Source organism: Nansenia antarctica (assembly GCF_963989245.1).
Source record: "Nansenia antarctica genome assembly, chromosome: 7".
NCBI lineage: Eukaryota > Metazoa > Chordata > Actinopteri > Argentiniformes > Microstomatidae > Nansenia > Nansenia antarctica.
This window is the reverse complement of record NC_137677.1, coordinates 54575566-54596362: the sequence shown is the minus strand read 5'-3', so window position 1 is coordinate 54596362 and position 20797 is coordinate 54575566. Positions and strand designations below refer to the sequence as shown.

Sequence of the window (20797 nt, the reverse complement as noted above, 5' to 3'; positions counted from 1 at the left end):
ACCACAAGAAATCAACAGTAGCACTACCCTTTTGGTTTCAATCTATCATTATCTATCATAGCAAAACAATAAAAGACATAGGACTGTTGTAACAACAGGACATTTACTGCCAATAAAGGGGAAAAAGTAAGGAGACAAAAATGCATTTAATTTATGATATTTTATACATAACTTTATACAAGTTTACTGCCGACATAATCACACCCATTTGATGCAGTTAAGCCAAGGTAAAACCATTTACAAAACCTTTCATAAACTTAGAAACACCTAGTTACAACTCAAAGTGAAACATCTTATCATTACTTAAATAGCAGATTAATTCTCTCAGAGAATTATTTACTCATGCAGATAGCACATAACAATAACAGGACAAAAAAACCTGTTTAACAAAATGTAAATGGAAGATATCAAAATCAAAAGAATGCAAGTGTCTTGTTAAACTACACAGTAGTAAGCCAATACATTTGAATAGAAAGGGTAAATTGATTCAATGGTGTGATTTGCAACCTACAATTATTTTGTAATTGTCACTATGCTTACAAGCCATAGTAGGATAAGTTAAACATACATCCTAATTAAGTTTCTCTTGGACTGGCAGTTCAGCATGTGATCATATTCACATTATTTCTTAAAGGTACTATATAAGACAAATGAAGCCCTAGTTAGGGTTGGGGGAGGCCTAAGCAGGTTTGTTCTGGTCAATGTGTAATTGATTAAAATCATAGCTTATCATAAGGACTTTCATACAGGATCAACTACTCTATATAATATATAAACAATGTACCTACATAACGTCTGGAAAGATCATATACAATGTATCATCAATGACGCCATTTACAAAGTTTCCTAAAAATGTCATATTCATCATAATATAAGTGAAGGAGAAACAGCAATCTTCAAGAGTGTTCTGGGTCAAACACCAAAGCAAAGTACAGTCACTTAGTAAGCAGAAACATTATTCAAGCATGATATTTCCTATACAAAGCAATTATGTACATGATAAGCCTCAATGATGGGAAAACGTCAGTCATATTGAGTTCAATGATACAAATAAAAATGAGAGCGATAAGAAACATTAATGGCACATAGGTAAGTCAACATCAAGATGTTTGAGTAATTAAATGTAATTAGAAATGTACTGCAATCCTACAATCACTGCCTCAGGAACAATCAATCAGACTACAGATGGAATGTTGGTCAATGATTACACAATTCTAACCAAGACTATTTTACAAGTGGAGGAAACTCTGAACATTCAAACCACATCATGCTACTGGCAGATGTAGCCAAACTACTCACACACAACACAAGTCAGTTAAAATCTGATTCAACCACTTCAAGTTTTGTAACGAGACAGGTATTGGAATCTATTACTAAAAGCTGCCATAAATAGCATGTGAACAGTCAAACTCTAAAAAAGGTAAACCCTTCAATCTCTCATTTCTGTGCAAAATGGAAAAGGCAATAAACAACAAAAGTGACTGCTCCTTATGTATTTTCACCATAAAATAAAACAATTATCCACAACACACTTTGGTCAGCTCTCAGGATTCAATCGTTACAACTTTATAACAACCCTTTATGCACAGAGGTCCAAATAAAAAAAAAGGACATGTGGTTAAATATCAATAAATAAATTCAACAAAGATAAAAGACAGTCAGTTCAATTTACAAAACATTCGTACAGTGCCTTCTCTTGCATCTTGACCAATCCCAGGACAAACCATTACATTTTCAGGAACATTTGAGATTCAAGGACATGACATGGTAGAGACAGAAACAAAACGATGAACAGCAAACAATAGTTCCAACTGAAGCCTAGTGGGAGTTCCTTTCCCCTCATGTCAGTGAGGCTGTGGAGGCAACTGCCAACCAGCCAGCCAGCCAGCCAGCCAGCACCACGGTGGGGTGAAGTGGAGGGTGATCAGCTTCCTGAGGGCAGAGACTGGCTGGCGGTCAGCACACCGCCCCCCTGTGGCTGGACCACCTCTGTGCTCTGGTTTGCTGTGGGAGCAGGGGCGGGGACAGGGGCGGAGGCAGTGGGGGCCACGGAGGAGGAACTGACTCCGTTGGATGTGCTGACAGAACTGTGCTGGATGGCCTCGTTCTGGGGGCTGCCAGGGACTGACATCTCCTCACAGCTGTCCTCCTTCTCAGTAGCTGCAACACGGAGAGAAAACAAACACTTGAGACACCATTCAGCTACAACAGTTCTGGATGTAGAACAACACACTGCCTCAGTTTATACATCACATTTCCTATTAATGATTTGTCTTCACCTGTTTTATGACATAATTATGTAGAAAAAAAGCATTTTATATAATAATGATCATATTACCTAATTAAAAATAGGCAGTACTAACCAAACCCATTGTAATGAAGAGCAACTTCTGTGTAGCCTTCACACAAACAGTAAGCCAGATAAAACCAAAACTAAACTGAAATGAAACCTGTAGTCATGCACATCAGGTTGTGCCAAGGCTGTTGAGCCTCGGTTGTGATTGAAAGTAAAGCAGCCATCCAGGGCTGGTATACCTAATCCCACATAATGTTTTTTTTCTTCATTAATTAAAGTTCCAATGTCAATTTAAACCTACATCATAAGGGTACATTACATTCTGAGGCATGTGGCAGTGTTTCCTATCCCTCACTGTGTTCTCATTTGTTTTTTGCTACCTTGCCAACTACTGCAGCGACAGATGATTACAGCACCTGATTTTAATGATGCTCACACTGGAGAGTAGGCAAGACTTGGAGTCGAAATGCCACCAGCTGTTAGGCAGTTGCATTGAATTAATTGGATCCTGATGAGAAAAAAAAAACTCCTCTCTCATGCTCTGACTCATAAAGGAATGAGGACCACTATGATAATTAATATTGCTAATGATATGAAGTCAGTTGAAATGGCACTTGGTAATTAATTGTTGGGTTTGGTATTTGAGAATGTGAGATACAGATTCCATAATATGCGACTTGCAATAAAATCCCATTTAAAAGGCCTTGTCTGTGTGTGGGGCTCCCTCTGATTTCTTATTGACTGGACTTTGATCAGGTAATTTAGTGCAAATGAATGTCAAAGCACCATAAATCGCCTTGCCATTTCTCCCTACAGAAGGTCGGTCCCAGAGTAAATCAGCGGCGCTGTTCTTTTTTTTCTTTTGGTTCCATATTCCAGTGCGTATTGTCACTCCTAATGGCATTAAGCACAGGAGTGGAATGCCAGCGTGGTAGCTGATATATTATCGTACGCAGCAATGTCTGGTTCCCAAAGCAGCCTTACACCTTTTTTTCCCCCTCTTCATTTTCTGATGTGGTTTTCAGAAGAAGCAGATGGACCGCTTGGTGTGCCAAGAGGAGGCATGGCCTGGCTTGTTTTAGGGCAGGCTGGGTAATGTCCTCCCACCTGCCATTGGTGCGCCTGGGCTGGATGAGGAGACGTGTTACCAGACAGGAATGGAGCGGAGGATGCTGGGATGCCTGAGGGACGACCCTGCTACTGGGAGGACAGAGAGGCCGAGAAGACCTTTACACTGACACGAGGCCATGATGGAGTCTTTACATCATCTGCTTCATGTAAATAACATCTCATATGGTACAGTCGAATGTCAGATATGTTTTCCTTAAATCAACCTCACCTTTCAACAGCATGCAAATATAAAGTGATGAGATAACCGGATGAGCCCATATTTTCTCCAGTGTAACAACTAGCTGCAAACGATCATCCTTCACAAAAGGTCTAAGGGAGGGGGGGGGGGGGAAGGAAGGATGACCCAATTCATCTGTAAATCCTGCTCCAAACAACCCAAATGAGCCTGGGCTGTGACAGCCAATCCAGCCTGGAAGCCATCAGTCCCATAATATGCATGAGGCGTGTCAGCACCACGGTTAACAATGGGGAAGCATAATGAACAGTGTTTCTCTGTGGCCACCACGTCCATGAGAAAAGCGCCACGGTCTTGTCAAGCTCCGAGCTATAATGGACTCATTTTGGAGGCAATCATTGTCAATACAAGTCAGAGTCCTGAGCGCTGCAGAGATGAGGCTCAGGGTTGTTACTCGTTCTGCATACTGTTTCATCTAGGAGAGGCAGGGAGTTATGGGCACAAAGCTGAGCTGACAAAAATTCGGATTCTAAAATACTGAGAGGCCAAAGGGCAGGACACATCCCTGGAAATGGAGGAAATGAAAAAGTATAGCTGATTCTTACAGAAGTGCTTACACAGTGGCTGGTAAAAAAAGAAAAACCTGGCAGCCATTAAGTTTTTACAACAGGCATCCTGAGGAACAGGCGCTGGTGGGCACAGGGAGTCAAACATGCCCTCCCGTGCTCTCATTCTACTGACAACAGCAAATTGAAATGAAGAGGCTGCATATGGCAGACGGTATTTACAGATTTGCACATTTCAAAAGGCATCATTGGAGAATAAAAACTAAAGACTTAAAGGTTTAACTGCCAATGTTGTTACTCTGCATTAGGGAGTCAGTGATGACTAGAACTAGACTTTATGCCAGTGATTCTCAATCCATTCATGGGGGACCCCCGGGGGGTGCCCTTTTTTGTTCTAGTCCCACTTTAACACATCATATTCTACTAATACAGGACTTAAACTGTTTGATGAATTGATTCAGGTGTGTTTGAGCTGCTCTGGAAACAGAAATGTGCCTCCTTTGGTGGGTCCCCCGGGAATGGAATTGAAAAACAATGACTTGTTGTGTCAGCTGTGTCAAAACAGACAACTTGTCTGGAGACAACGTCGCATATGAATAGTTTAACTTCTCCAAAGTTTTTCAAGAGAAAACAACATAATGTGTCCATTGCTCAGGAAGACTGGCCGGGCGAGAAGAGACGTGTCCCTCTGGCGATTAGCGGGACTCATTTCTGGATGTGTTTTCACGGACAGCCCCGGGCTGAGGATAATGGAACATTACTCACTGTGATAGCCAGATTTCTTCTGCATGGCGGTTACAGGGCAATCTTTATGAGCCAGAAGAAGCTGCTTCAGCTGAGACACTTCGTTTCTCAGCAGGGTGACTTCATTCTGCAGGATGGGAGACAGACAACAGCACTCAATAAAACGGCCACTTCTGCCACACACAGAGACACACATACACACACACACACACACACACACACACACACACACACACACACATTTATATTATATTCCACTGACCCGAGTCTTATAGTGGGATCCGTCTCTCATTGGAACCTCATATTCACAATCCCCAGCAGCTGAGGGACATACTGTAACCTACCATGGTCTACCAAACTACTGAACACATTTCACACAACTTTCACTTGATTTTATTTGACATGGAGAAAACCATCCACCCACAAGTCAATTCTTTAGAGCTATAGCTTTCGGTATGAGAAAGGCCCATATAACCATCTTCCCCCACCCCGCATTTCCAAACAGACACACCGAAAGGTAACAGAATAATGGATAGCCGGGGAATATAGTATGATGCACTTTTTCAATTATGTTGTTCCTGGTCTATAATTATGGGCCTTTACTAGCTCCCGACCAGCACATTTGTCAGAGGTGAGCTGTTCCGATTGTCAGCACAACTTTGCGGATGCTGCAGAGATTTACACTCCTCTGTCATTACAGCCCCCGTGGGAGCCGAGGGATTCTGCATGCCGTAAAGAGGGCCACATTACGCTGAAGGTGACTTTAACTGGATTTAGAGCAGCCTAGGGCCGTCTAAACACCCTATGGCAGATTTAAACTCTTCTCCGTTCTCCTTTAAAGGACTACGGGCAGGCTTAATCTATTAGTCTAAAAGCGGCCAATTTATTTCAATCCATCTGTTTAGCCTTGCTGGTCTTGGCAGGGCGGGACTGTTGTGAGACAGATTTAAACACAGCTGGTAGAAGCTCTATGCATCTCTGATGCCATGTTCGCTGCCATGTCCCATTACAGCTACAGCTAGCTAGTACTGCTGCCGTGTACAGATGCCTCTCCTCACCGCAGGTAGGCCTACAGCGCAGGTCTTTACGCAGTGCTATATTAGGGCTAATACGGTTTTGATAGAGGTTGCATGGCACAGTGCTTACTAGCTAATGCGTTTATCCAACTAACCACTTTTAGTGCAAGACGGATTTATTATGATGCAGCGAAAGCTACTGTACAGTACAAAAATCCATTTGTCACCATTGTGCGGTAGGAATAATTTGGATGTTAAACCCAGACAAACACATGAGTAGTCCCATACCTAATAATGTAATCCCATAAACGTAATACATATGCATCACGCTGTCGAAGTGTAATTCATTGGTGGAGTGAAGAAGTTTAAACTTGTTTTCTAAGTTTGTGAATTAATAGAATGTGAGCAAATGGTTCTTTGGTAGAGGCCCGGAGCCCTCTAGGCTGCTTGCTCTGACACCTCATTAAAAAGCCAGTTAAGGATGATGTTAAAGTAATCGTGCATCATTAGAGCCAGCTCCGCTGATCAGCTGGGCCAATGTGTCAGCATGGGAGTTATTACTAAAAACCGCTCCGCTGATTAATGCCGCCATATAAAGAACACTTTCGTTTTGTGACATTCAATTTTTGCCCGCGAGTTGTTCCGTTCCTCATAGTTAACAGCGCTGCTCTCTGTCTGCACCCCCTTTTTTACCTCATCTTCCTGTATTAATTTAACCCTTAGCAGGCAGGCACACCAGTGACCCTCAAAGGTAACAACCTGTTTCGTATCTGGAATTAACAACGTAAAACTACCCACTATTTGCTTCTCCCACTTTCCATTTCCCTTTCCCTCTGCCTCCCCCCCCCTACTCCCCCCCCCCCCCCCTCATCAACCCCTCCCCCCTCACGTCTTACTCTGCCTTCATAGACAAATAAGACAGCAAGCAAATAAACACCACATCTCATTTAATTGTCTGGAACGCCAATGTGCCGCACCCCGGCTCACACTTATCAACAGAGACAACAGTTACATGAACTGTTTCGAACTTGTCAGCATCAGATCCTAATTGCTTTCTGCAAAATGAAGGTTCAAAAAGACACCTTTCCCTGGGAGATTTTAGAGGCCATTCAGTAAACTGCTGAGACAGAAGCGAAGACACGCTTGTGTGCGGCTGACATCTGGAGGATACATCTTTATTGACAGCAATGTATCGATGTACGGGTCTCACACACAGCCGCTGTCATACAGCAGCTCTTCTTAATCGCCTTTAATGACTTCATCACCACAGAAGGGAGAAATTAACACACACACACACGCGCACACACACACACACGCGCACACACACACGCGCGCGCACACACACACACGCGCGCGCACACACACACACACGCGCGCGCACACACACACACACACACGCCCGCACACACACGCACACACACACACACACACACACACACAGCAATGCTCTTACTGTAACGCCGAATCAAATTCCTATATGTGTATGCTTAATGTGTATGCATAAATGGCAATAAACGTTATCTCCATCTCCATCTCCACACACGCGCGCACACACACACACACACACACACACGCACGCGCACACACACACACGCACACACACACACACACACACACACACACACACACAAACACACACACACACACACATACAGAATCCTCTTATGACTGATGTAAATACAGTGAGTTACTACACAAAAGGCTGAGGCAGGTGGAGGTGAGGTCTACCTGTAGTGATCCGTTTACGGAGTTGAGGTCGTCAGACTTCTTCTCCAGGTCCTGGACCCACACCTTCCTCTTCTGCCTGCAGCGGGATGCTGCTGCCCGGTTGCGTTCTAGGAACTTACGTCTCTTCTCGTCTGGGTCGTCACTGGTGGCTCTGCGCCGCCGGCCCCCTGTGCTCGGCGTGTGCTGGGCGGGGGGCACTGCGGAGGCCTGATATGGACATGAACAAAATACAGAGAGAACTAAAAGCTATCAGCAACTATAATATATGGTGTCTCACTGCGTAATGTAAAATAGGATGTGAATTCCAGTTGTCCAAAAACAACTAGTTCTTGAGTATTATAAAATATAAACATGGATTTGAAATGTGTTGTTGACAGGATAATACTGTAATGGCTGTGGAGGAATGGCCCAACTCCTGATCATAGAGTGGCCCAACCCCTGATCATAGAGTGGCCCAACCCCTGATCATTGAGTGGCCCAACCCCTGCTGGCCAGTGTTGGTAGTGTACTCACAGGCGTCTCAGTGGTGGAGGTGGCCGGCTGCTGAAGGGACTGGGGGCAGGGCTCCTCTGGGGCTGGAGATGGGGCTGGAGATGATGCTGGAGATGGTGCTGGAGCTGGGGCTGGGGCTGGGGCTGGGGCAGAGGTGTGGGTCACAGAACTGCTCTGGACATCACCAGCCTCTCCATTGGTTACCTGAGGGAGCTGCTGGATCAGTGCTGCTTTCAGCTTCTGAGGAGAGAATAGAACACAACAACATTTCAAGTAACTTGTGCAATGTAGCAATGCTATGGTTGAGATGACATTGAAATATTGTCATGACAATCACAACTATACTCAAAGTCAAGACGTGTCAGTAGATATCTGAGGGAATTCTGGCATACAGAAAGTAGTATATTGGATCATTAACAGGAGTAATTGTAAATTAGACTTCAAAACAACCACTACTTCCAGGAATGTTCCATTTCCATAGGACATACAGGCTGTCATGGGCCATATCCTATTCCCCTGATGAGGCTGTGAGATCCACTTGTCAGCAAGAGCTGTGCCTCTGGGGTGTGTTATAACACAGAGCAAAGCGGCATCCCATCCACACAGCCCAACCCCCCTAGTCTGTGTCCCTCTGCATCTGTCAAACCATTTAACTACCTAACAAAATCACCAGGAATACACAAGACATATACTACAAAACAAGCCTACGTGATTAGTCTGAGGGCCAATCTCAACAACACACAGCTAACAAAGGACACACAGCTTGTTATTACTATTTCCATACAAAATGATATGTTATATGTGCACAATATTACATGCCTAATACCTACGTGTAATTGCCATTTGGGTCACATGGACATATATTCCACACATCTAATGTGTCTACACAGGAGACAGCCTGTAATTCAAAGCCCAAATCCTAGAGCATAAAACAGTGAGTAAACAAACTGAAGGTGAATGAGCCTTCTCAGAACATAACAGAGTGAGTGGAAATACATTTACATGGGGAAACAGAGGAGCACATTATTCTAACAACTACCTTTTGCCAGACCAATCTATCTACCAAATTAGTTTATGGTGTAATACCCTTCCAGAAGCTCTTCTGGCAGAAACAAGATATTATTCTCTTGGAACAGCCCATAGAAGGAGGGAGAAGCCAGTCAGATTCATATTTCATATCTGCCACGGAAAACCTCATCAGTGTAATAACCCTCCATCTCCTGGGTGTTATTCAACCATCTGCTACTATATTACTTATCTTTATTTTGCAACTAATTAACAGCATAATCTTCTAAATTCAGCAAGTTAATTATCATTATTGTGGTCTTTGCAGCATCATCAGTCCTTGTAAAGCACCGTCTCTGCGCCCCCGGAGAGCCGGGCGGGGGTGGGAGGAGGCAGGGCGGGGGTCTGTTTTCTTGACGTGGGCTCATTAGGTGTTTGCTGATGAGCTGAGTGTGGTGGTGGTGGGTGGGGGGTGCCGGAGGAGGGGAGAGCGCAGGTCAGCCAGGATTCTGCTGAACAAAAGGTTCCATGCAGGGTGAGGCTGACTTAATGTGTCTTTCTGAGTGCGTGCCAGGAAGGCCCCCCCCCCAGCTGGCTCTCGGCGGAAGCCCCCCTCTGGTTGGCCCCGGTGATGGCCTGCTGAGCAGAACGCTGTCTCGGCGTTTGTCATCTCAGTGCCCCTCGATCCCAACAAACAGTCCCTCCTCCCTTCCCTCCCCAGACAAACTCCATCCCCCCTCCTGACTGAGGTTTACCTGTTAATTTCCAGAGGAGTGGCGTGCTGTGAACACTTACAGGTTCTGTGATACGTGCTCCATCACAGTGCCACCAATCTCCCTAACAACACTCCATATCCCTGCCCCTCAACCATCACTACTCACACACAGAACCAGAGGCTGGAGAACCTGCTCTGACTACATTAAACACAAGGCCCAGGCACCTGGAGGTGGCATATTCAGTATGTTTCTTTGTTGTTTTTGTGTGATACTTGAATGAAGACCTCTGTCAAATACAAGCTGCTTCTGTCGCTGATAACACGTTTGTTAAATCATGCACTGCTTATCAAATACATAGACATCAGCCTCCACTAGTACACCCTCTTCTGGTTAAAGCAAGGAATTACATACATAATACAGGCAGCTCATGCTACAGTCTTTGAATAAAGTGTTAATAACAATGTTTTTTCCTCTTAATTTAATGACAGTGGCATTTGAGCTCCAATTTCAAAATGTAGGCTATGTCTGAGATGGTGAATAATCCATATAACAAGTTTAGAAGTAGAGTGTGATGTAACCAATGATGTATGTATATGAGAAAAAAATATTTACCAGTTTAGCTTCTGATTTGATGGGTTGTGGAGAGGGGGGTCCTGGGATTCCAGGGACATTAGGCACTATGGTGATGGGTCTGACAAGCTGACAGCAGAGAGACACAGGGAGAGACCAGCACACAGAGAATTAAGTCTATCCCAGTGAGAGGCAGGCAGCCCCCTCACAACACACACACACACACACACACACACTCAGAATTTGCTCATATCTCAGCCTCATTAGGTTGGATGGCCTGTTATTTTGTGGAGGCAGCGCCACATGGAGATGCAGCGTGCACGCTAATGAGCCTCTGCCTGCCTGTGTGGATAGCATATGGACCGAGAGAGGCTGAGGAGGGGAGAGGGATCGAGAGACACATGCTGAACGGCCAGAGCCTTCTCTAGGTCTGCTGTATCATCTCCTGACAACCAGAGGGTGGGAACGAGAGAGAGAGAGAGAGAGAGAGAGAGAGAGAGAGAGAGAGAGAGAGAAGGGTATGGGGGGGTCTCCTCTCTCTCCATTCTCCCTACTTCACTCGTCAGTGCCTTCCCTTCAGACAGGGAGAATGGAGGTCTTTCCCATGCTGCGCCGCCATCAGGAGATAATCATCTGCTGCTCAGTGTTCCACACAGACAATCAAGGCCGGTGTGAACAACAAGAGAGGAGAGAGGCCCTGTCTAACATCATCCAATCACACATCACATGGGAATTGAGGGAAGGGGAATCTCCTACAAGGCCTATGACATGGCCTATAGATTAGCTAATATCCTTAACAGTAAACACTAAAACATTATCCGGGGCAGGCAGCATGATCATTTCGATACACATTAGGCATAGTCCATCCACCAACAGACTTCAAGTGCAGCGATTCAAACGATACAAGGACAAATAGTCTTGACGTGCACCCCTGGACAGGAACAATCGTTTGGCCTACTCAGTGTCTTTGCCACAGTGACATACAGCTGCTCCCTTGTAAGGCCCATTAGTTCGACCATCGTCTTCTGCTATCCCATGCGTGCCAAAGTCATTGGTGCCAAGGCCGTAAATAGTGAGCCTGTCCTAAGGGCGCAATGCTGATATGTGGCAATTAACAAACCACTAAAACGTGGATACAGGGTAAATGGGCGGGGGTAAAAGAGAATGCACCACATTGTATCTGTAAATACTGCTTGTATGAGACTAAAGTAATTTAAATATTTTCCCTCATGTTTACATCTTCGGTGAGACTTATTGATACATGCTGAATTAATAACAACTCCAGTAAGACATCCTACACGTGCCACTCTGCCAATGCTATGTATGCCAGTGTGTGCAAAATACTTCAGGTGAGACACTTCTATAAAATCGAATATATAGACAATACTTACAGGGATGGCGGCTGGAATATGTACACTTGAGTTAGCAATGGTTGCTGGGATAGCAACTGGCATGGTCTGTCCATTAGGGAGCTGTAAGAGTACAGGGAAAGTGCCAGAAACTGGACTGGAGGGGACAAGAGCAGAAGAGTGGGTTACCCATGAACCAAAATATAGTCCTACAGTACTATGTAACAAAACAAGCAATCTATGATGTGGTTAATGTCAACTTAAGAATGTTGCTATAATGTTCTATAGTAAACATTTAAAAACAACAACTAAAAAGGGAACTGAGGGGGGTATGGGTATCGTACTGTAACTTATATGGTACTAGTATTGGTCTATGAGCACTGACAACAAAGCGAAAAGCATACTTTTCAATGAACCATCTTACCATGAAATACAAAATCACAAACACATAACAGCATAAAACTCATTCCAAAAAAAAGAAATCAAGTGGACAAAAAAAAACTAAGAATGCTCTAAAAATAAAACAAGTAACGTTTTTGAGTTACTTACACTATTGGCCTATTAGAGGATGGGACTTGGGTAATTACAGAGCTAGATGTTGGCGATGGGACAGCTTGCTGTATTACAACACTAGCATCTGAGGTTGCTAGAAGTACATTGGGGACTTGGAGGGATGCAGGACGGACTATAGTGGATGTTGGCAGTGAGGTCGGCTGCAAAGATACCTCCTGAAAACCATATGAGACCTTAGCTGAATTACACGTTCAAAGAAAACCATTTTCTAGACGAAAGAGTGCCCTAGTTTTCACTCACAATATTTATTTTGATAGACAATTCATTCAACGGTCTGGTAATAAATCAATAGACATTATTTCTTTATCCAAATAATTTTGCGCAGAACTGTTACTGTTATTTTCTGAGGTAAATGTACCTCATGAAGCTAAATAATACTGTAAATTAAAAAATTAAAAAATACTTAAATCCAATCTACACCACTTCTTACACCAAGCGGTAAGATCTCTGCTCCATTTCCACTGTTGACTTTTTTTTGCCTGTCTTGCAGAGTTTCACAAATCCATATTCAATGGATCAAAATAGACATTTACATTATGTACATTCCCAAACATAAAAACCATATCAGATACAGTACATCTACAGTACACCTCATGAGAGGACAAAAGAGGAAAAACTGATACAACTCTATGTAACCATGTAAAAGGGAAATTCACTCTGGGCAGATTGCAATGTTGATGTCTCATTCACTCAAGTTGAAGTTCATGGATATTATGTCCAAAGGTGTGACAGCAAGACGACTAGAATCTAGATTAATATTATTGATCCACAAGGATACCGTTGTATAATGTATACAGTGCATTCTTTACCTTGTCCTCACTTGTGGTAGATTCTGGATGGGGCAGCGGGCTGTCTTGATGTGCCTCAACAGCCGAGTATTCCTCAATTTTGTTGCGTATGATTGGTGTAGCAAGAGGTGACAAATCCAATGGCAACTACATGAATGACACAGTAAATAATGACAACAGGCAAGATCTTAGCATTTTTGGAGCAATCAGCTACCAAGGTAGAAAGATCAGCGTTGCCAGCATCACTATGACTATCTAGTGCAAGCATGGTTATCAATAGTCACCTTTTTTATGTCATATTCTGTAGCTTTTTTGAAATCATGTTCAAAGGGACTTGAAAGCTCATTGAAGAGTCCAACCTCCTCACAGTTCTTCAAAAAGCGTGTAGGTGTGGGCGTTTGGTCTGCAACAGAAGACAGGCTCTGACTCTACCTGAATGAGGACAACTTAGGGGTTTGATTTGTAGGGATTTTGTCATGCTTACCAGCAACTATGACACTGTCATGTCTTGCTGGACCAAACTTCAGTGTCATCTCATGTTTATGTTTGTGGACAGCCAAGTGGTCTTCATTTGTAAATCGCTATGGAGGACACAATTCATGGAGTTTTAGACACCGTCACTTATTAACAACAAATAAAAACAAAGGGAATCGTATGAGTCTTGAAAACATACCTGACCACATCCAGGAGCAGTACATAAGAAAGGTTTGTCATCACTCATATTCAGAAATTTCTTTTATACCCTGCAATAAAAAGCAAACATGATGTGCATTAAGTAGGTGATTGAACAGGTGACCTACACAAAGCTTCCATTGCTGTTGCTTTAGTTGGCAAAAGTAGCCTCAGCATGTTGTGTTGATGCATGTTGCTCCAAACATTATTATACTGTAAATGCAAGGCACAGTTGAGTCTTGCAGGATACTGCCAGTCGGGCAAAATAGATGCTCTGCTGCTAAACAGTGGAATTGTAAATGGTTATAACACAGCCCTTTCAGGATTATATCGGTTCTCTGGTTATACTCAAATTATGTAGCTCATAGTAGCTGTCAGTGTCACACAATCAGCTAACGTTATTTGGATTGTGGGCCAGTAATGATACTGGTACAAAGGTAAAGATAATGGTACTAAGTAGATCTACTAAGTAGATATAGGAAAAGTTAGGATATTTATAGCATAGCATAGAGTACAGCACAGTGTTTTATTGTATAGTATAGTATAGTGGATAGTGTACATAGCCTTTATTTATGTAAACCAGCTCTTTTTCCCTCTTTTATTTTACCCTTGGCTCTCTTGTTTTTAGTCTTTTTTCCAAGCACCAGGGGAGCCCCCCCTACTAAATGTCGTTGTATGGTACCTGTACTGTATTAATGACAATAAAGACCATTCATTCATTCATTCATTCATTCATTCATTCATTCATTCATTCAAGTCTAGGCTACGTCCATCTAATTGGTTAGCCTGCTTTTACAGCAGCTATAGCAGGGATAAAACTCTGCTGAAACGCAAAATAATGTCAGTGAAATGGGTGAAAACTGGCACAAGAAACAAGTCATGCAAGTTAGAAATGTTGACATCAATAAAGGCACAGGCTGTACTACCGCCCAGGGGAGCAGCTGCAAGCGGAGCACCGTCGCCTTGTTAGCTCTATGTATCACTGTTAACACAGAGCGATGTGCTACTGTCACATGCACATTCATTTTTGCCTAATGCATAAATCGCCACCGATGCCAAGAAATCGTTACATGCGCGAAATCTTTGTGTACAATCGCTGTCGGTTTTGTGGACACTTACCCACGGGCTCAACCCTTGAATATCGAAATCCCACGTCTGTGCCAAGTTCTCGCGAGCGCAGCAGGTGAGTAGGATGTCTTCCGTAAACGTCATTATGGCTCGAATGTTAGACAAACCAGGTGACAAGAACGTTTGATGTTTTATTTATTTATCCTTTAACGTATGTACACACATTTGGTGAGCTCAGAATTATAAGGTTCTATCTCCGTTTAGGGCAGTTCAGAGATATTGAGCGTCAAAGTTTTTACATTCCATTATGTTCTGTGAGATGGAACCTTTGTATTTTATGAATTACTAACAAACAAATGTCAACATTTTAAAAATAACACCACACAAGCATTAATAAACACCTAATGGATCAGATTATGTAAAAAACTAAATTTTGACAAAAATTGAGATAGAACCTTATAATTCTAACGTCACGATTTGTTTATGATATAGGTAATCATTTGATAAGTGATATTATTCGACCTGTCGTATATCCAGCTAGAAAATCCACAGAAACCTACTAGTAGTACTGTTTTGTCTAAGTCTATGGAAAAGTGAGGCATTTCCTCCCTCTCAGGTTAGGGGGAGCCATCCAGGTGACAGGTGACAGAGCCATCCAGGTGACAGGTGGAAGATCTTATCGTCCTCCAACAGCATCAAAGGCATGATGGTCTTCTGTCAAACGATAATTGGGAGCCAGGATAGATGTTGTCCTATCCCCAGCAAATGTAACAATTCTTATAATCATTTCAATAACTTCCACTGATACCAAAGTTGTACTTCTTGGGGCGGTTTCCCAGCAAAGTGTAAGCCTAGTCTTGGACTAAATCACTTTCAATGGAACGTCTGTAATTTAATTCAAACTGGAGGCTGCTATCAACGCAACCTGGGCTTCCCTAACACCTCAGCAGTGCCACAGGCTGATTGCCTCCATGCCACACCGTATTGATGCACTATTAATTCTTGCAAAAGGAGCCCTGACCAAGTATTGAGTGCATAAATTAACATACTTTTCATAAGTTTTATTTCATTTTATTGGTCTTATGTAATATTCTAATTTCTTTGAGATACTGGATTTTTGATTTCCATGAGCTGTAAGCGATCATCAACATTAAAACAAAAAAGGCTTGAAATATCTCACTTTATGTGTAATGAATCTAGAACATATAAAAGTTTCACTTTTTGTATTAAATTATGGAAAATAATTAACCTTTTCTCAATATTCTAATTGTTTGAGGTGCACCAGTATAATTACAAGTGTAATGCAAACTTTTTGGATGTAAGTGTTTGACAACTCAGCTGAAATAGAATATCAAAGGTCACAATCTGAAAGCAGGCTTTGTCAATGACTACATACAGAGCATCCAAAATAAACTACAGACCATTATTTAGCACCATCAAATTGTTGTCTAGATTTATTTAATGCCATTTACAAAAGCAAGCGAACTTGCAGCCTACTTCCATACTGCTATTAGCCTGCAATTGAACCAAATGAAGCATCAACGTGGACCCACAAAAGCTAACATATAATGCGTTAGAAAAATGGTAAATGCACCAGGCTGATTTACAGTAAATCTAAGCAGTTTCTTTGTAGAATGCGAGAGTGACATTCATGAGAAAGCAAGCAGCTTTCTTGATTGTGGTGACGTGATTTCCAACATACAAAACGTACTGCCATGTTAAATAGTCAAATACATGCATTTTAATTATGTAATTTCTTACATTTTTACAATACATGTTGTCCTTATTTTGACAGTGCCTGACAGACTTGAAAATGTACATTTCCATGATTGACACCAACACGGAACAAAGTTGGTAGCCACGATAAAATATGTAGTCACATCTGTAATTAGATTGTTTCTATTGACAGGAGATTTTTTTTTTACATAGCGAACAAGATCAAGAAAGCAACCATCAAACAGAATAGACCCATAGCTTCAGACAGGGCGAATCCCAGGATGGCATAGGAGAACAGCTGCTGCTTCAGAGATGGGTTCCTGCACAAGACAAAAACAAGCTATTGTCATACCACTTCTGAGCAGAAACAGCAATCAGGACATGTGCATCTTTTTTAGACTCCCAAAGTCAAACTCTATTTAACCTGCTTTTAAACCAGAATATTCAAGACATTCATTTCATTCAAAGCTGATGGAGAAGTAATCATAACTCAAACCATTGTAACACTCACCTAGCATATCCAATGATGAGACTGCCGAACACTGTTCCAATTCCGGCACCAGATCCAGCGACTCCGACTGTGGCAGCTCCAGCACCAATGAACTTGGCGGCTGTGTCAATGTCCCTGCTCACAGCACTGGTCTGGAAGCTTCTCAGTGCTACCTGGTTGAAGGGGCTCTGTGCCATGAGAGCTACATTACTCTGAAAAGCAAATAACATTTCTTTAGTGATGGTTAGAGCACACTGAATGAAATACCAAAGCATGCTAAGCTCCACTGAGGAGCTTAGCAAGCTTGGGACTCATCTGACAGTGCTTGGTAATGATACACCTGCATAAGGCTAGCACAAAGCCTAGTTCAAGACAAAAATTCAGTTTCTCACCTCTGTGTTGACCTCGGGCCTAGACAGCACAGAGGCAGAGAGGGGTCTGTAAAGAGCCCGGGAACCGGCACGGATCTGCAGATATGAGGACAAACGGATTGAGTAAAATATAGCCTCTGAGCAGACGTACAACATCTTGAAGGCAATAAAGAGAAAAGATGCATAAGTGCACTTTTGTTCAAAGTTCATTGAGGTAACAGGAAGTCATTTTGGAGTATCCTTTGGTCAATGACACAGCCATCATGGGGAGGCACCACCTTGAGCATTGCTACTGTCATTGAAGTTGTGAAATGTCATTGTACTAACTATACTGTAACATGTGCATGCGTTACAACAAATGATTACCTTAATCAAAGATGCTTTAAAAGCTCAAACATCGGGTATTTCAAGAATGAATGCCCTTTACAGAAAACGACTGAATGCAAGGCCCTACACTAACTAATCCGGCAGAATACACCTTCACACCCTTATCAGACAGTGCAGCCATGGGATAACCTCAACACATTTTCTTGCAGGTTACATTAACACCAAGTAGCTAACTAGGAAAGTTGACATAAAACATGACCTTGGAGAAAGAGACTAACAATTTAAACATACAAGGTTGACAGCTGATCCAATAACAGCAGGTTAGAAGGTAAACTCAGTAACTTGGCAGCTATCTACCTAAATGTTGCATCTGTTGAAGTGTTGACCTTATGCATGCTAACCTGCCCCATGATTAGCCAGTTAGCTAGCTAGCTAATTCACAGATTTCCTTGGCATAGGGGCCCTATGACAGGTGTCAACATGTAGCTTGCCAAGCGTAAAAACAAACCACATAACATAATTCAATAAATAAACATGGCATGCATGCATCAAACATTTACAATAAGCTAAAGTTAGCTTGTTCGCTAATACCCTTGCATGTCAGCTGCAGTGAGTCAAGTTCAACAACAGGCCCATACGAACACAATCGGCATATAATAGGGTTAAGTCAGATTCATTGCAAAATAGCTCAATCAGACAAAATGTAAGAAATCAACTCACCAGTGCCGGCGTGGAGACGAACTTTGCACAGGCGAACATTTTCCAATTGAGGCTGTCAGACTTTTAACCTGGATCGGTCAAATTTGATTGAAGCCCGGGTCTTTCTGCGAAGACAAGACGGAATAAGGTCAATGGGCATTAAAATCGCTCGACAGGAAAAATAATGATGGCCTGATGCACAATAACATCCATACAGCATGCAGTCCTCACTTGTGTGGTGCAAGGCTGTGTTTTAAAGTAGGATGAATAAGGATTTAACAACACCAGTTTCTCATTCAGCCCTCCATTACACACTTACCGACTGCAGAAGGAAGGTCGAACCACAGTGAACCACTGCGCACGCGTCAACTTTTCTTTATAGAACCCCGGATGGTGATTTTACGACAATGCAAGGTCATTTCACTCCAACTTTATTTAACCGAACACAACATACATAATGTATATTTCTATGTATTTTGTATTTTGTATTTTGAATTTTGTAACTGTTCTTAAATGTGTTGTTGTACGGCGACCTTGAGTGCCATGAAAGGCGCCTTATAAAATAAATGTATTATTATTATTATTATTATTATTATTATTATTATTATTATTATTATTATTATTATTATTAATGAGAGTGAATTCTAGAACAAAACCAACATTTTACAAGTCTGGATTTAGACATTATTTTTCACCTTGCTCACTCTAGTCAGAGATTTTCTAAACATTTCTAGACAAACCCATAAGTACTACAAGTTATCAATGACATAATGGCCTCCCTATCAATGGTGTGAATTCCCATTCCCATTCCCATAGATGGGTAGGCAAGTAATTGCTTGAACCGAGCTTCCCTGGTACAACACTCTTGTTTACCTAGCCTACATGTCACTCATTTATTTTCAAATGCTTGTGCTTGGTCTGATAGAAATCTGATAGGCTAATATAATATTGTTTTATTGGTCAAGTAAGGCATTAGTTGACTAATCAGTCTGATTAATCTATTATAAAGCCCTAGTATATTAATTGATATTTCATATGGACTTAGGGTATTAGGGTAAAAACAAAACAATCTCAATTGGATTAACTCTAGTGGGGCAGTGAGTTTGTTTATTTATTTATTTATTTGGATCCACCATTAGATACAGCAAATCTGCAGTAGCTATTCTTCCTGGGGGCCTCATACCATACTTTCAAACAAATGTTCATCTTAAACACTTAAATACAGACAATACACTTCCATAACATTCATACATACATACATACATACATACATACATACATACATACATACATACATACATACATACATACATACATACATACATACATAGGCTACATACATACATAGGCTACATACATACATACATACATACATACATACATACATACATACATGCATACATACATACATACATACATACATACAGTACATACATACATACATACATAGGCTACATACATACATACAGTACATACATACATACATACATAGGCTACATACATACATATACATTAGCTCTATTATTTATATTTTTAGTTGAAGACAACTTAATAACGAAATAAAGAAAAATAATACAGAAATAAAGTGGAGAGACCAAAACATAACTCTCCTTACCCTTGGGATCACAAGATTCAACACTGAGAAACACTTAATTGTTTTCAGGGTATCCCATATGTAAACAGATACATACAGTGAGTTTGTCTGTTCACTGTCCACTGTTCACTGTGTCTATCTCATCTCAAAAGTATTTGCTTGATTCATTGGATCCTCCTTCTTCACGTCTTTCTCAAACAAACATGTCTTTGTGTCATCCATTCCAGTAGAGTGTATTTTAGCAAAAGTAGGGGAACAACTGTAGTTCAATGTACTTAATAGGCTATTTGAAAAAGCTCATTATGATAGCTGTCACTTCAGAGTTGCCATGTGTTAAAATCCTCCACTCCAAGTGCAGTAGTCATGCTCCCAGTAGACCCACATTTCCATCTTCCTTCCTGCACCTGTTGAGGTGTGAATTTAACACTCTACCCAGAGGAGATGTCCCAGGGTCCTGTCTCTGCAGCTCACAGGCTGGAGGTGGAGCTGCACACCAGGAGGATTTGTAATCTTGATGAATGGCTGGCCAGCAGCTGGGGCTGCAAGGCAAAGGTAATGAGCACAGGGAGACTCTCTTTGCTGTGGTTGCTCTAAGGGAGGAATCCCCCACTGGTTCCTCAGGTATGATCTGTGCAGGTGCACAGAGGGGTTAAAGTCATAGCCTCTCAATCTCATGAGCACTGCATACAATCAGTCTTACTAATGTGGGAC

General features: G+C 42.0%; 2 protein-coding genes across 4 annotated transcripts; both read right to left on the bottom strand.

Moving 5' to 3' along the window:
- Window positions 1-1924: 1924 nt before the first annotated feature.
- Window positions 1925-13870, bottom strand: atf2 (activating transcription factor 2; the record flags this gene model as incomplete). 2 transcript variants are annotated; one of them, XM_080536081.1, is made up of 11 exons in its annotated part: window positions 1925-2160; window positions 4934-5039; window positions 7657-7863; window positions 8170-8388; window positions 10482-10568; window positions 11831-11945; window positions 12338-12516; window positions 13171-13296; window positions 13434-13552; window positions 13634-13730; window positions 13823-13870. In XM_080536081.1, 11 exons carry the CDS (start codon window positions 13868-13870, stop codon window positions 1925-1927), a joined length of 1539 nt encoding a protein of 512 aa, XP_080392207.1. The 2 variants fall into 2 exon arrangements, with proteins under 2 accessions (XP_080392207.1, XP_080392208.1); XM_080536082.1 differs by lacking the exon at window positions 13634-13730 and having other exon boundaries at window positions 13823-13847.
- Window positions 13871-16702: 2832 nt separating this feature from the next.
- On the bottom strand, window positions 16703-18867 carry atp5mc3a (ATP synthase membrane subunit c locus 3a). 2 transcript variants are annotated; one of them, XM_080535459.1, is made up of 5 exons: window positions 18812-18867; window positions 18514-18617; window positions 17488-17562; window positions 17117-17307; window positions 16703-16925 (listed from the first exon to the last, which is right to left on the bottom strand). In XM_080535459.1, exons 2-5 carry the CDS (start codon window positions 18550-18552, stop codon window positions 16811-16813), a joined length of 420 nt encoding a protein of 139 aa, XP_080391585.1. In that variant the 5' UTR covers window positions 18553-18617; window positions 18812-18867; the 3' UTR covers window positions 16703-16810. The 2 variants fall into 2 exon arrangements, with proteins under 2 accessions (XP_080391585.1, XP_080391586.1); XM_080535460.1 differs by having other exon boundaries at window positions 18724-18818.
- Between the last annotated feature and the right edge of the window lie 1930 nt (window positions 18868-20797).

Excerpts from the sequence above, each read along its gene's own strand:
- atp5mc3a (XM_080535459.1), bottom strand. The coding sequence starts at position 18,552 with ATGTTCGCCTGTGCAAAGTTCGTCTCCACGCCGGCACTG. Across the intron at positions 17,308-17,487 it reads GGCCCGAGGTCAACACAGAG|AGTAATGTAGCTCTCATGGC; the intron begins GTGAGAAACTGA and ends TTTGCTTTTCAG. Across the intron at positions 16,926-17,116 it reads CTCATCATTGGATATGCTAG|GAACCCATCTCTGAAGCAGC; the intron begins GTGAGTGTTACA and ends TGTCTTGTGCAG.